At 38.3% G+C, this 13,609-nt stretch overlaps 1 protein-coding gene across 3 annotated transcripts in view; it reads left to right on the top strand.

Moving 5' to 3' along the window:
- The window catches only part of Naa15-16 (N-alpha-acetyltransferase 15/16), a 386,157-nt gene that overhangs the window by 173,374 nt on the left and 199,174 nt on the right, over positions 1–13,609 (top strand). For all 3 annotated transcript variants that reach the window (XR_016546872.1, XM_090371833.1, XM_090371822.1), the window contains one exon: positions 5,882–5,954. Coding sequence is in view for 2 of the 3 variants with exons in the window: in XM_090371833.1 (XP_090227959.1) it covers positions 5,882–5,954 (73 nt within the window). In the remaining variant the exon portion in view is untranslated. The remainder of the gene's footprint in view (positions 1–5,881; positions 5,955–13,609) is intronic.

Here is a 13,609-nt window from a genome sequence, read left to right as displayed (position 1 = left end):
TTTTAAAACGAAATTGGGGTTTTACAGTGTTCTATAGAAATTTAAAAAATTGATCTTACTTAAAAACCTGTTATTCTTGCCTGGTTGTATTCACTGTTAAACTAATAATTTAAGTTGTAGGTTTATATAGTTAATCAGGACAGCCTGTCATCTCTCAGGATACAGGTGATGTATGGGAAGCAGAGCAACCAATCAAATCTGCCCAGATGTGGGTGGGATAGGGTTGTATCATGAATGGAAGTATTAACTCACTTAAATCCAATAAATCAAAGTATTTTAACTAAACCTGTATAATTCAAATAAATTTTCCATTTTAATTAATAGAAATATACACCGATCAGCCAAAACATTATGACCAGCAAGTTGTTATGCAAATCAAAGCAACTGCAGGTGAACTACGGTGCGGGTCGGGACGTGGTATAAGAAACACCTGGTACTGAATTCCATTAATCAGTGTTACTCTTGTTCTTCAGATGGGGAAGGCAGTAGACTTAAGCGAGTTTGACAAAGGCCAAATTGTAATGGCCAGACAGCTGGGTCAGAGCATATCCGAAACGGCATGGCTGGTGGGATACTCACAGTTAGCTGTGGTTAGTACCTACTGAAATTTGTTAAAAGAGGGGAAACCCATGAACCACCATCGAGGTTTTGGACGACCATGGCTCATCGATGCTTGAGGTGAGCAAAGGCTCTCCTGGATGGTACGTGACAACAGAAGGGTGACCATGGCACAACTCACCGGTAATTGGAATGCTGGTCACAGGAGTAATGTGTCACAACACGCAGTACATGGAACCCTGCTGAAAATGGATCACCGCAGCTGCAGACTGCTCTGAGTGCCCACGATAACCACGGTTCACCGTCGACAGCGCCTACAATGGGCATACGAGCATCGAAACTGGACCTTGAGGGATTGGAAGAAGGACCTCTGGTCCAATGAATCACGTTTCCTGTTGCACCATGTGGACAGCTGGGTATGTGTGCATCGTTAACCTGGGGAAGTGATTAAGCCTGGATGCACTGTGGGATAAAAACAAGCCAGTTGCGGCAGTGTCATGCTTTGGGCTATGTTCTGCTGGGATACCCTGGGTCCAGTCATCCATGTGCCAGGCACTCTGACATCTACCACCTACCTAAACATCATTGCTGACCAGGTACACCCTTTCATGGCAACAGTCTTCCCATCTGGCAGTGCCATATTTCAGCAGGATAATGCGCCATGCCATATTGCCCAGATTGTTCAAGACTGGTTCGCCAAACATGAGGAATACTTCCAGGTATTGCCCTGGCCTCCAAATTCCCCAGACATCAATCCCATCAAGCATCTGTGGTTTGTGTTGGAACAGCAACTCCGACTGTCTCAACCACAGACCTTACAGGAGTTAAAGGATTTGCTGGTTACGGGTTGGTACCAGATACCACAAAGCACATTTAGAAATCTTGTAGTGTCCACGCCTCGCCAGGTACAAGCTGTTTTGGCTCATCTGTGTACTTTCTCTTAAACAAAATTTTGATCTAATTTTACATTGCTACTTTTATATTCATTTCCCAAGTTACATCCTTCTGATATTGTTACTGTGCTGATTCCTTTTTTATTCTTCGAATTATATTTATGGTTTGGTTCTCTGTCACGTGTCTTTTCTATAAGTTTTGTCTTCTGTTGGTAAATTTATCCTTATACTATCAGCTGTTCCTAAATGTGAGGATTTCTATGATGATTTTTGCTTTTTGGGTTCATTGAATTTAATTTTATTCTTGAATAATTGGAGATGTTACTCACTTATATGAGTTTCTTCATTTCTAATGAATGTAGTTTGGCTATGCCATTTTATGTAGTATGCTTCCTTGATTTTCTCCTTTTGTAGACATCATCTATTGATGGGAAGGTGGCTGCTTTTAGGTCCCTTTTTCCTTGCATTGCAATGAATGAAAGGCTTGGTTATATTTATCCAAGTGAGCATATTGTAGAACTTTCTCATCTTAATTTTCACTGTGCATCTCCTGTGTTATTCTCATGTGTATACATTTTTGCACATGCATTGTGATTTGGAAATGGGTCCTTGGGTTGTAATGTCATCATCCTGCTTTATGAAAATGGTTTTTAGTGATCTTATCTCCTGCAATAAGTGGAGACATTGAAATTATGGCCATCTTGGCTGTCCATTGGCTAACTCCTAGTATGTACGTTTGGTTTTTATTTTGTCTTTATTTATTTGGAAACACACAATTCAATGTGCATGAGAGAGAGTCTTGAAAATTCATTCAGCTTATAAATAACTTTCTCTTTAACCCTGTGCTGTTAACAGCAGCCAACAGATGCCACTTTTTAAAATATATTTTTTCTTTTTTTAATGTAAATGAAATCAAATTCTACCATGTACCTTTGCCCACCAGTATTCTTTAACTGATTATACAGTATTTTCTGTTTTTCATTTTTACATACTATAAATTATGAGAAAAATTTTTTTCTTTGGAGTTTAACAGATGCCACACAAGCAAAAGTATCTGTCTTTCTTGTATGTAACTACCATTCCCATGTGTCATCTGTAAGATTCCAATAGAGCTTTGGTTTCACCAGCTAAACATGAACACTGACCAAAGTATGGACATTCGTGTTGTATCTGCCAAATGCCACGTGAGCATCTGTAGTTAAGGGGATGAGCGACTAAGTTCTTAAAAATATAAATACTTGCTTTATTATTATTAATGGGTTCTTTCATTTATTTTTGTTTATTATTTTGTAACTGAGTTTAGCAAATTATAATTAGCAGAACACCATTTTCAATTTAGTAAGAAAACTAAAAATAAAATTTTTATAATAAAAACAAAAGAAAGCGTCTCACAGATACCACATAAGCATATTGTTGAAACTTTCTCCATTTAGGGGTGCAAGTAATGGAGTATTAATAAATCTGTAAATTCAGAAACTAATGAATGTGAAAAAGTAAAAAAAAAATAATAATAAAACCATTTACAGATAACTGACAAATTGAGCAATTTGCATATAGATAATTAAAAATTTACAGTACTCCTAACTCATCAGCAAATATAAGAGATTAAACTTGAAATTTAACATATTTCAAGCTTAACCTATATTCCCCAGACATCAATCCCATCGAGCATCTGTGGTTTGTGTTGGAACAGCAACTCCGACTGTCTCAACCACAGACCTGTGGTTGAGACAGTCGCAAAATATCAATGACATTAGTAAGTATCAGAAACAGTGACATGTCCAGCACCGAAACTCATGGGAATCTGCTTGCTCGTGACGTTAGTTCATAAAAAGCAGTGGTCATTTATATCTGTATTCTACCAGAAAACTAAGGATGTGCTCATTAATATATTGTGCATTTTCCACTTTTGACCATGATAATGTCTCTTCCAGCCCTATTTCTGTGATCATAAAATCATTCAGCTTCTGGCTACCATCAGTAAGCTACTGGTTTTCTCAACTCTGAACTTCTTTCAGCTTATAAATGTTTTACATAAAAATGCAAAACATTTATAAGCTTATTAGAATCTTGTTACTATTGATATTATTTAAACCAGTATGGTTCATTCCTTTTCTTCTGGCACTCACATAAACAGACAATTCTTTGCTACTGTTCTTTGCACTCTTAGTCAAAAGACTTTTTATAATTTTCTTTAGCATGCTTAACTTTTAGGATGACTGTTACAAACTATATTTACCTATGGATTCAGGGTTCACTGATAACGATTTGTAGTCATCAATATGGCCATCAGATCTCTTAACATCAATTTTGGTCTGTACCCTTGAACAATACCTTTCTTTGATATAAAAACTTAATAGCTTGTAGAATTATTTCCTTGAACATTTCTCATTTAGCATTTATATTTTTTAAAAAATGCAAATTCTAACTGGGAAAGTTGGTTTCCACTGTAATAAAATTCAAAATATGTCTGTGGCCATTAAAATCTTTGTGTAAACAAAATCTCATTGCCTTGAAAATTTGGCACATGTTGAAGCAAGAAGGAAGTATGTTTTGTGTAGTGATGCAGATTTTATTATAAGTTTCAGTAGCATGAGGTCATTTTAAATTAATAAGTTATAAAGACAGTATGTGTTTCCCTGGGGTTGGGGGATTTCTTTTCCACAAAGCTAACCAACTGAGCACAGTTAAATGCATCAGCTGTAAATGGCAAATACATTTTGCACCAGAAGCTAAAAACTGTTATTGACTTCAATTTAAATTAGTATGGCAATTGTAAACTAGTTTAACAATGTATATTGATTTCATTATGAGACACTAAATTTAGCAAGTATTACAGCATAATTTATGAATGATTTTGGACAACAAAGTGTTTTTCTTTGAAAGTAAAAACATGATATTCTGACTGCAGTCTATACATGTATATTCTAACCTAAGAAGAAAATAAAGTTAAAATTCTTAATTTTAAATATTTTTTAGCCAAAAGTTATGACCACTCGTCAGTGGAAACAACTGATACTTTAGTTCTTTTTATTGATAATTTGTTTCACTTGTTTGATTACTCATAATGCATTTATGTAATGAAGTAAAAGTCAGCATTCATCATATCTACAAATTCATTAATTCATACATGTCATATGAATTAATGAAATTTATAGATAGATGCATGATGGCAAGATATAAAAAAAAAAAAAAAAAATATTCTTGTTTATACTCTGGCATGACCACCAGGTCAGTGGAGTTTACAATAAATCAATCAATACAAATGTTAATCGTATTTAGCAGTCACGGGCTTGAACCCCAGTCCACTCAGAGTGTGTACTACTGCACTCGTGCTCCTGACCACTCGGCATTGTCAGGCCTAACAAAACTCCTTAACATACTGTGGCCTTGGCAGCACTCCCCACATTCATATTACTCATATTCCCTCCAGTTACAGCTATCATTGTAGAATTAAATCATATCAAATCAAATTATTGCTTTATTGGCTTCAGAGCTGTCACACGTCTGCAGATATTTTTGTGGTCGCAGGCCAATTTGGATGTTGGTGTGCAGGTGGAAAAACCTGGAATAACTTACAGATGACTCTTTGCTACCTTTTCCTGAGATGAACTAACTACATCCTTGATTGAATGTAAATTTCACTTTACATAAGTTTTTTCTGGCCGGTGCAAACTGAAAAAAATATTGAAACGTATTTTGCATCCCGTAGGAATAAATGGAGATATTATGAAAATATCATAATGCGAACCCAATAACAAATTGGGTTTTTTTTTTTTGTGTGTTTTTTTTGTAATTCATTCCAAGACCTCAGAAGTTGAAATTTTTGCTATATAACTAAGCTATTTAACTCTTTAAAAGGTCATTTTTATAATGAAAATTGTAATAGATTTATATAGCATGGCCTTGGTGGTGCTCTCCATATACCCACCAGACAGCTTCCTTAAAACTAACCTTGAGGCAACAGTTCAAGGTTAGTTTTTAGGAAACTGATTAACTATCAACAAAAAATATTTGAAAATGTTCTTAGTTCATGGTTAATCTTTGTGCTTGAGAGAAATTTTGTTTCTGTTTTATTAGATTTAAAATACTTCAGTGTATTACTAGGCTAGGCTTTTGATTTATTTAAGAAAATTTCTGTGAAGTTGAGTTTATTTATAAAAGCAGTGTAAGTAATAAAAAATAATATATTTTACATAAAGAACTTTTTGTGAATTATATATCAGTATTATAGTAATTCTGTTTTTTTTTTTCCCCCCCTTTCTGCCTTATTACAATAAGCATTATTTCAAGGACATTCATTGATATATTATTGTGCTGTGCAGTGCTGTCTAAATGTCCTACTTAACCACTCTGACTACTCAAAATTGCTATCTTAGATAGTTATTGTGAGATGATTTTTATGTGTGTGTGTATATATATGTATATAGGTCAGAATAATTGAAGAATTAGTACTTGGTTATGTTGAATGCTTATGCCGATGGGAGGTATTTACAGAAGATGGTAAGTTGATGTTATCTACATATATATATATATATATATATTTTTTTTTTTTTAAGTGCACTCTTCAATTTCTTGTTTATAACATTCAAAATTAGCTTTGATAAATTTAGTGAATTTCTGATATTGATAAATTAAGATATATGCAAGGTTTGATCAAAAAGGTCAGTGAATGATCTTATATAGCCGACCGGGCTGGCCGAGTGGGTAAAGTACCTGCCCGGCAACCCAAAGGTCGCGGGTTCGATTCCCGCCTCGGGCTTGGATCAAAGTACTGCAAAAACCTTGGGAGGTGCAATATGGCCACAGAAGCCGATGCGCCAACAACTACCAAATCAAAAAAAAAGAATGATCTTATAGTTTGTGAATACATAGTGTTAGCTAAAAGATTATGAGTGCTGATGACAACACCTCTTGACTACTCACACACCAAATTTTAACATGTTGTTACATTGCTAGTCTAGTGGAAAGCTGCTTTGAGCGAACACATGGTTTTTCTTGTTTGGCACAAATAACTGACAATTTGAATCTTGTGCTTTTAACTTTGATTTCTGGATCATATCCAGCATTCAGAACTCATCATCTGTTATATTTTGTGTTAAAAATACAGGTTCTGACACTGCTTTCTTGAACAGCTTAGATGAGAGGACTCTATGCTGTTTCGACCTTGAGTGAGAATGAACAAAACAAGCATTAGCAAGGGCACATGATCCAAGAAAGCAAGCTTATATAGCATCATCCAAAACACACACACACACACACACACACACACACACACACCCTTCTCATTTCACCCATCCACTTGCTCCAAATGTTTGTCTAGTTCTGCCTTGAATCTGTTTAAGCTATTGACTTCTACAGTGACAGATGTAAGTTTGTTCCAACAATCAACCACCTGCTGGCTAAAGGCAAACTTCTGCACGTCTTTCCTCAATTTGAATTTATGCCCTTCCAGGCGATTATTCTAAACAAGAGGAAGAATCCCATCAGCATTGAGCATGCTCAAACCATTCAAGGCTTTATACACCTCAATCAGATCACCTAACAGGTGCCTAGTCTCCAGACACTGTAATTTGCAAGACTTAAGCATTCCTTCGTAAAAGCAACCCTTTGTTCCATTCACTACTCTTGTTGCTCTTCTCTGTACTCGTTCCAACAGCTCTACATCCTTCTTAAAATGAGGCCTCCAGACCTGTATACAATACTCAAGGTATGGCCTGACCGTTGCCTTATACAGGGATATAATAATCACCTCCTTATATTCACCTGCTAGAAAAATTCCTGTATATCATTGACAAGACACCAAGAACTACTCTTGCAGACTGTTTGCACTGCTCAGAAAACTTCATATCTGCCTGCACAATTACCCCAAGTCCTTTTCACTCTCTACCACTGTCAGTGTAGTACCACACAGTTGATATGTTATTCTGAGGTTACTGCTTCCCATATGCAGTACTTTACGTTTCTCAATGTTAAACTTCAGTTGCCACCTCTCAGCCCATCTGCTCAACTTTTAAAGATCCTGTTGCAGCAACGTACAGGCTCCTCCGTAGCCAGGTGGGAAGGAGCAGCAGTGCGTAACACACGCTTCTTGATTAGACCGAGGTTCAAGCCCGTCACCACCAAATACGGAGAATGCGGAAAGGTCAGAGAATGACCACCGCATATCCCTAAGCAATATGGCCTTAGTTGCTAATGCTCCAAATAACTAACTAACTAGCAGCAACATACTGTCATTAGTGTCATTAACCACCCTGCTGACCTTTGTATCATCTGAAAACTTGGACATTAAGCCTGATATACCATCATAAATATCATTAATGAATACAGAAAGCAACAATGGACCCAACACTGAACCCTGGGGGGACTCCATGCAGAGCAGTGTCCATTGATTACCACTCTCTGTCTTTTCCCATTCAACCATCTCTTTATCTATAGCAGCAATTTGCCTCCAATGCCACACTGCTCCAATTTGTGCAGCAGTCTTCCATGTTTCAACAGTATCAAAAGCCTTGCTAAGATCCAAATATCAAATATATGATATCAAAATTATATTTTGCATCCAGTTCCTTTGTGACTACATCATAGTATCCAATCAAATTGGTCAGCAAGACTTCCCCTTAACAAACCCATGCTGTGTCCGAGCTATACTGAAGTCTTGTCTAGATGATCCTGCAATGCTTCTTTTACCAGTGCCTCCATTAATTTCCCAGGAACAGAAGTTAAACTCACAGGTCTGTAATTACCTGTGTCTCCCTTTGATCCTCCTTTGTGGATTGGGGTTACATTTGCACATCTCCAGTCTGTGGGTACCTCCCCTGAGTCCAAGGAAGCTCTCATAATTATGGCTAACGGAGTGCTTACTTCCTTTGCTGCCTCTTTAATATAACGGGATAGATTCCATCCACCCCAGGTGCCTTTCTTATGTTTATCTTCAACAATTTCTCCTCCACTTTACTCTCAGTTATTACACGATTATATAGCTTACTGCCAGAGTTTAATACACCTCTGGCATTCCCCTCCCTAAATAACTCCTCATGTGTGAATGTAGATGCAAAATGTTCATTCAGTTTGTTAGCTACCTGAGCAGGATTATTAACAGTTGAACCATCTATATCAAGTGGCCCAATCTGATTCATCCCCTTCCTTCTAGAATTTACATAAGTAAAGAACTCTTTGCTGTTTTTCTTTGTATCCTTTGCCAGATATTTCTTGTAATCTGCCTTTGCCTGCCTAACCTCCCTTGTGACATGGTTACAGACCAGCTTATATCTATCGTAGGCTTCTGTGTCACCTATTAATTTATATGTATCCCATGCATTTTTCTTCTCTTCCATATGTCTAATTAGTTCATCCATTTAGTCCTAAATCTTGAACAATATTTCTTAGTTGGTATGAAAAGCCTAGTAGCTTCCAAGATTAATTCTTTGAATGCTTCCCATTTTGAATTTGCTGTTGGTAACATCATCAGTTGGTCCCACCGTATAGAATTTATATACTGTCTCGGACCACCGTAGTCACCTTTATGAAAGCAAACACCCTTCCCTTTACCCCTGATGGTAGTTACCTCTTTGAGTAAATCCCAATTCAGCACTGTGATCACTACCACTTAGTGGTTCCTTTATCTGCAGATTCTTAATGCATGAAGAATCACTACTGATAATCAGATCAAGAGTATTACTCCCTCTAGTTGCCTCCTGAACATGCTGCTGTAGAAAACAATCATTCAATAAATCCACAAAGGCCTTGCTGGTGTGTGAGTGACCAACCCACAAATTCCAGTCAATCTCTGTGAAATAAAAATCCCCATTATAAGACACTCTGATTTACTGGCCCACTGTATTTCTCTGCACAATTGGTCATTATACTCATCAGATTCATTAGGCCGTTTGCTATCAAATGGCCTAATGAATCTGAATTGAAAAATGCTATCAAACTGCTGTTTGATAGCATTTTTCTTTTCCCAGTGCTTATGTCACACCACACAGACTCAATATTGCATTGTCCCCCAACATCAACTGGATGCACTTCCTTAGATTTTGTTTCTTAACTAACAGCATAACCCCTCCTCACTTCCTGTCCTGTCTATCCTTTTTGTACACATTGTACTCCCCAAATTCCAATTCTGCACTGATTATGTCTGTGTGACACTACGTCTCTGATATCCCAACAATATCTGCCCTTGATGTCTTGACCAGCACTTCAAGCTCATCAAATTTATTAACTACACTCCTAGAATTGGTGTATAAGGTGCCTCCGTAGCCAGGTTTGAAGGAGCAGCAGTGCGTAGCACACACTTCTTGATTAGACCGGGATTCGAGCCTGTCACCAAATACAGAGGATGCGGAAAGGTCAGCAAATGACCACCGCATATTCCCGGAGCAATATGGCCTTAGTTGCTAATGCTCCTAAAAACCAAATAACTCCTTAACTCATCAAATTTATTAACTACACTCCTAGAATTGGTGTAGATGCAAGTACACATACACCTGTTTCTACTCTTAGTTACCCTTCTCCCCATCTCTTCCATCATTCAGTATGATTGACGACTTTTGAGGTTATGATGAACATCGTGGCAAGATCCAATATTCCTTAGAGGGTACAGCTCTAAAACGGTGTTTGCAGGCTGGCTGCTAGTTAGTACACCCGACCGAACCTATTGGTAACTCTCTAGGAGGCTTCCGGATCAGCTAATGTATAATCTTGCTACCTTTACTCTGCCAGATAGTGACTGGAGGGAGTCCAAGTAGTGTGTATGCGGGGAGCATTGTCGAGGCCACGTTATGTCAAGGATCTGGGTATATTCTTACCATGTGTGCGCCATATTCAAAAATTTCATTACTTCATACAGCATGTCCCGCCCACTTTTTCTTACTATTGAATACACTATAAATTGTCAAACTAATAGAGCAAGCTTATCTGCGAAAAGATCTAAAACTCCCAAACACTTCCTAATTCATTTCATGAATATATGTGGTCGCAGTTCTAATCTCAACGATGTCCATTTCCACTTGCAGTCTGCCAAACCCCATGTACTTTTTCTGACAGAATTTCAGTTATCGGTTGATTCAATTACTGCTCATCTCAGATGCCCAAATTATTCGCTGTATGATTCCTTTTGCCTCAAAGGTGGTACTTGTGCATATGTCCATTCTGAGATATTCCCTCTCAGAGACTTGACAATTTGGAATCTCCTCTGTTTGATCTTCTCTGGCTTAAAATCTCTCTACCTCATTGTGTCAAATTCATCTTTTGTTTTTGCCATTCTCCCAACTCCACTAATCACTTGGAGCTCTTTCGCTTCCTCTCTTTGCATCTTGACTTTTTCCAGTCCAACTTTCCGAACAGTGAGGTGATTTTAATGTTCACAACTCCAGCTGGCTTCCGTTTTGTAGTCACACCAACCCAGCTGGTCGAGATGCTGAGGCTTTTGCAATTACTAATGACCTTGCACAGATTGTTCATTTACCTACAAGAATAGCAGACAATCCTAACCATACAGCCAACCGCTTGATCTTTTTCTCATAAACAACACTTCTAAGTACACAGTCGAAGTGAGAGGTCCTTTAGGCACTTCAGATCACAACTTGGTGACTGTCGCTTCTCCACTGGAGTCTTTATCTCATGGCTATTCCCAACCTCATGTTGTTTGGCATTACATGAATGCAAAATGGGATGACCTGCAAGATTTCTTTTCCTTGGTCGGATTACTGTTTCAAGACTTCTGATGTCAACGTCTGCTCCGATCGTGTCAGCGAAATTATTTTTGCAGGAATGGAATCCTTTATCCCACACTCCACTTTAAAACCTCAGCCTTTATCTAAACCTTAGTTTTCCAATAAATGTACTAAGGCTGTTCATGAGAAGAATGTTGCATATCGTAATTGGCTTGTTTTCTGCCTACACCAACGCTCGCAACAATTGTAAAACAGTCATTAATCAGTCCAAACTAGAGTTCGAACAGGCTAAGAGTAGAAAACTTACTTCTTACTCTAATGTTAGCCGAGCATTCTGGTCTCTTGCCAAAGATATTGGCCGCAACCTTTGCCCATCTCTGCTCCCACCTCTGTCCAAACCAGATGGTTCTGTTGTCACTTCAGCCAAGGATAAAGCTGACCTGCTAGCATCCTATTTTCCTTCCAACTCATGTATTAATGATCTTGGTAAAACACCTCCCACCATTCCTAACACACTCCATTCAATGCCTCCTGTGGTCTTCCATCAAAAGGACGTCACAAGCATTTTGACGAATCTTGATGCTATGAAAACTCCAGGTCAAAATTTAATCCTGAACGTACTCCTATTCTTTGCTGCCTTTTTTCACTTTCTTATTCCAAAGGTGTTTTCCCTTCTGCTTGGAAATTTGCTCATATCCAGCCAGTTCCTAAAAAGGGTAACAAATCCCTCCCATCCAATTATCGTCCCATTGCAATTACTTCTACTCCTTCTAAAGTAATGAAGAAATCAATTAATTGCCAACTTTTAAACTACCTAGAAACCTTCCGTCTGATCAATGATCGCCAGTATGGATTCCGTCAGTGTCAATCCACTGGTGATATTCTGGCTTATGTTACCCATTTATGAACTAATTCAATGGAAAGGTTTGGTGAAACACAAGTAGGTGCTCTTGATATCTCAAGACAAAGGCTTTCAATCATATTTGGCATAAACGTCTTCTAAACATCTTATGGTTTGCCATCTGTTTTTTGTAGTTGGTCATCCAGTTTTCTCTCTGATCGCTCACTGAGGGTGATGGTAGATGGCTCTCTGTCTTCTAACTTTTCCACTAATGCCGGTGTCCCCCAAGGTTCAGTTCTTTACCCCACTCTTTTCCTCTTGTGTATTAATGACCTTCTTCCATTGACTGGAAATCCTATCCACAGTTTTGCTGATGATAGCACATTGCATTCCACTTTCCATTTTGAGAAACCTTGCCCTGCTCAATCAGCCTCAACTTCTCAAAAATCTGAAAATGAATTCCTTAAATGCCAATCTTCATACTTGAAGATTGGCATTTAAGGAATTGGCATTAAAGACAACCTAGTTGATTTCAACCTTTCTAAAACTCAGTCTTGTCTTATATCTCACAAAAAGGATTCTTCTGCTGCTATGCTTATCTTTGGTGACACTCCGATTTCTAGGCAAAATGATATGGCGCCTCCGTAGCCAGGTGGGAAGGAGCAGCAGTGCGTAGCATACGCTTCTTGATTAGACCGGGGTTCGAGCCCGTCACCACCAAATACGGAGGATGCGAAAAGGTCGGGGAATGACCACTGCATATCCTGAAGCAATAGTTGCTAATGCTCCTAAAAACCAAATAACAAACAAACAAGCAAAATGATATATTTCTTTTGGGGATTACCCTGACTTCTAATCTCTCTTGGCACAAGCACATTACAAATATTGCTTCCTCTGCATCCAAAATACTTGGTTTTCTCTTTCGCTCTCGGTGTTACTTTTCTTCCAAACATCTGCTCACTCTGTATAAATCGCAAATGCGCCCTACCATGGAATATTGTTCCCACATCCGGGGTGGTGCCCCCAAAACCTCACTCAGGCTGCTTGATTCCATTCAGAAGAGGGCAGTTAGGTTAATTAATGATTCATCTCTAACAGAGTCTCTCCATTCGCTGTCTTATCAACATACTGTTTCTGCTGCATGCCTCTTCTACAGATATTTCCATGGGCACTTTTCTGAATTGGCTTCTATAATTCCCGCCCTCTCTTTCAAAACAGTCCGAACGTGTGCAGCCACCAGCCAACATCCATTTACTGTCCAACTTCAAACTCACAGAACCAACTTTTCATCTTCCTCATTTATTCATTCAACTGCCGTTTTCTGGAACAACCTTCCTTCGTACGTATTTTCTGAAAATTACAGTCTAGAGAAGTTCAAGTCCAATATCAACAAATATTTTCTTTCATCTTGTCCACCTCGAACCCCAGCATGGTACTAAGCACTATAGGTTCTAATACCTCTCGTGTTTGGGGTTCACAAAAAAAAAAAAAAAAACCCTGACAGATCCCATGTATTTACTTGTTCCACTATGACTCTCAGCAGTCCTGGAAATCACCATTGCCTTGCTTTCCAGGCTGAAGCCTCAATTGCATTTCAATAGAAGCAGTGGAAGAATCACTTTCACCTCTGCCAATGACTA

Source organism: Mastigoproctus giganteus, chromosome 1 (genome assembly GCF_048544385.1).
Source record: "Mastigoproctus giganteus isolate SK-2022 chromosome 1, ASM4854438v1, whole genome shotgun sequence".
Lineage (NCBI taxonomy): Eukaryota > Metazoa > Arthropoda > Arachnida > Uropygi > Thelyphonidae > Mastigoproctus > Mastigoproctus giganteus.
This window is presented reverse-complemented; position numbering and strand designations above follow the sequence as displayed.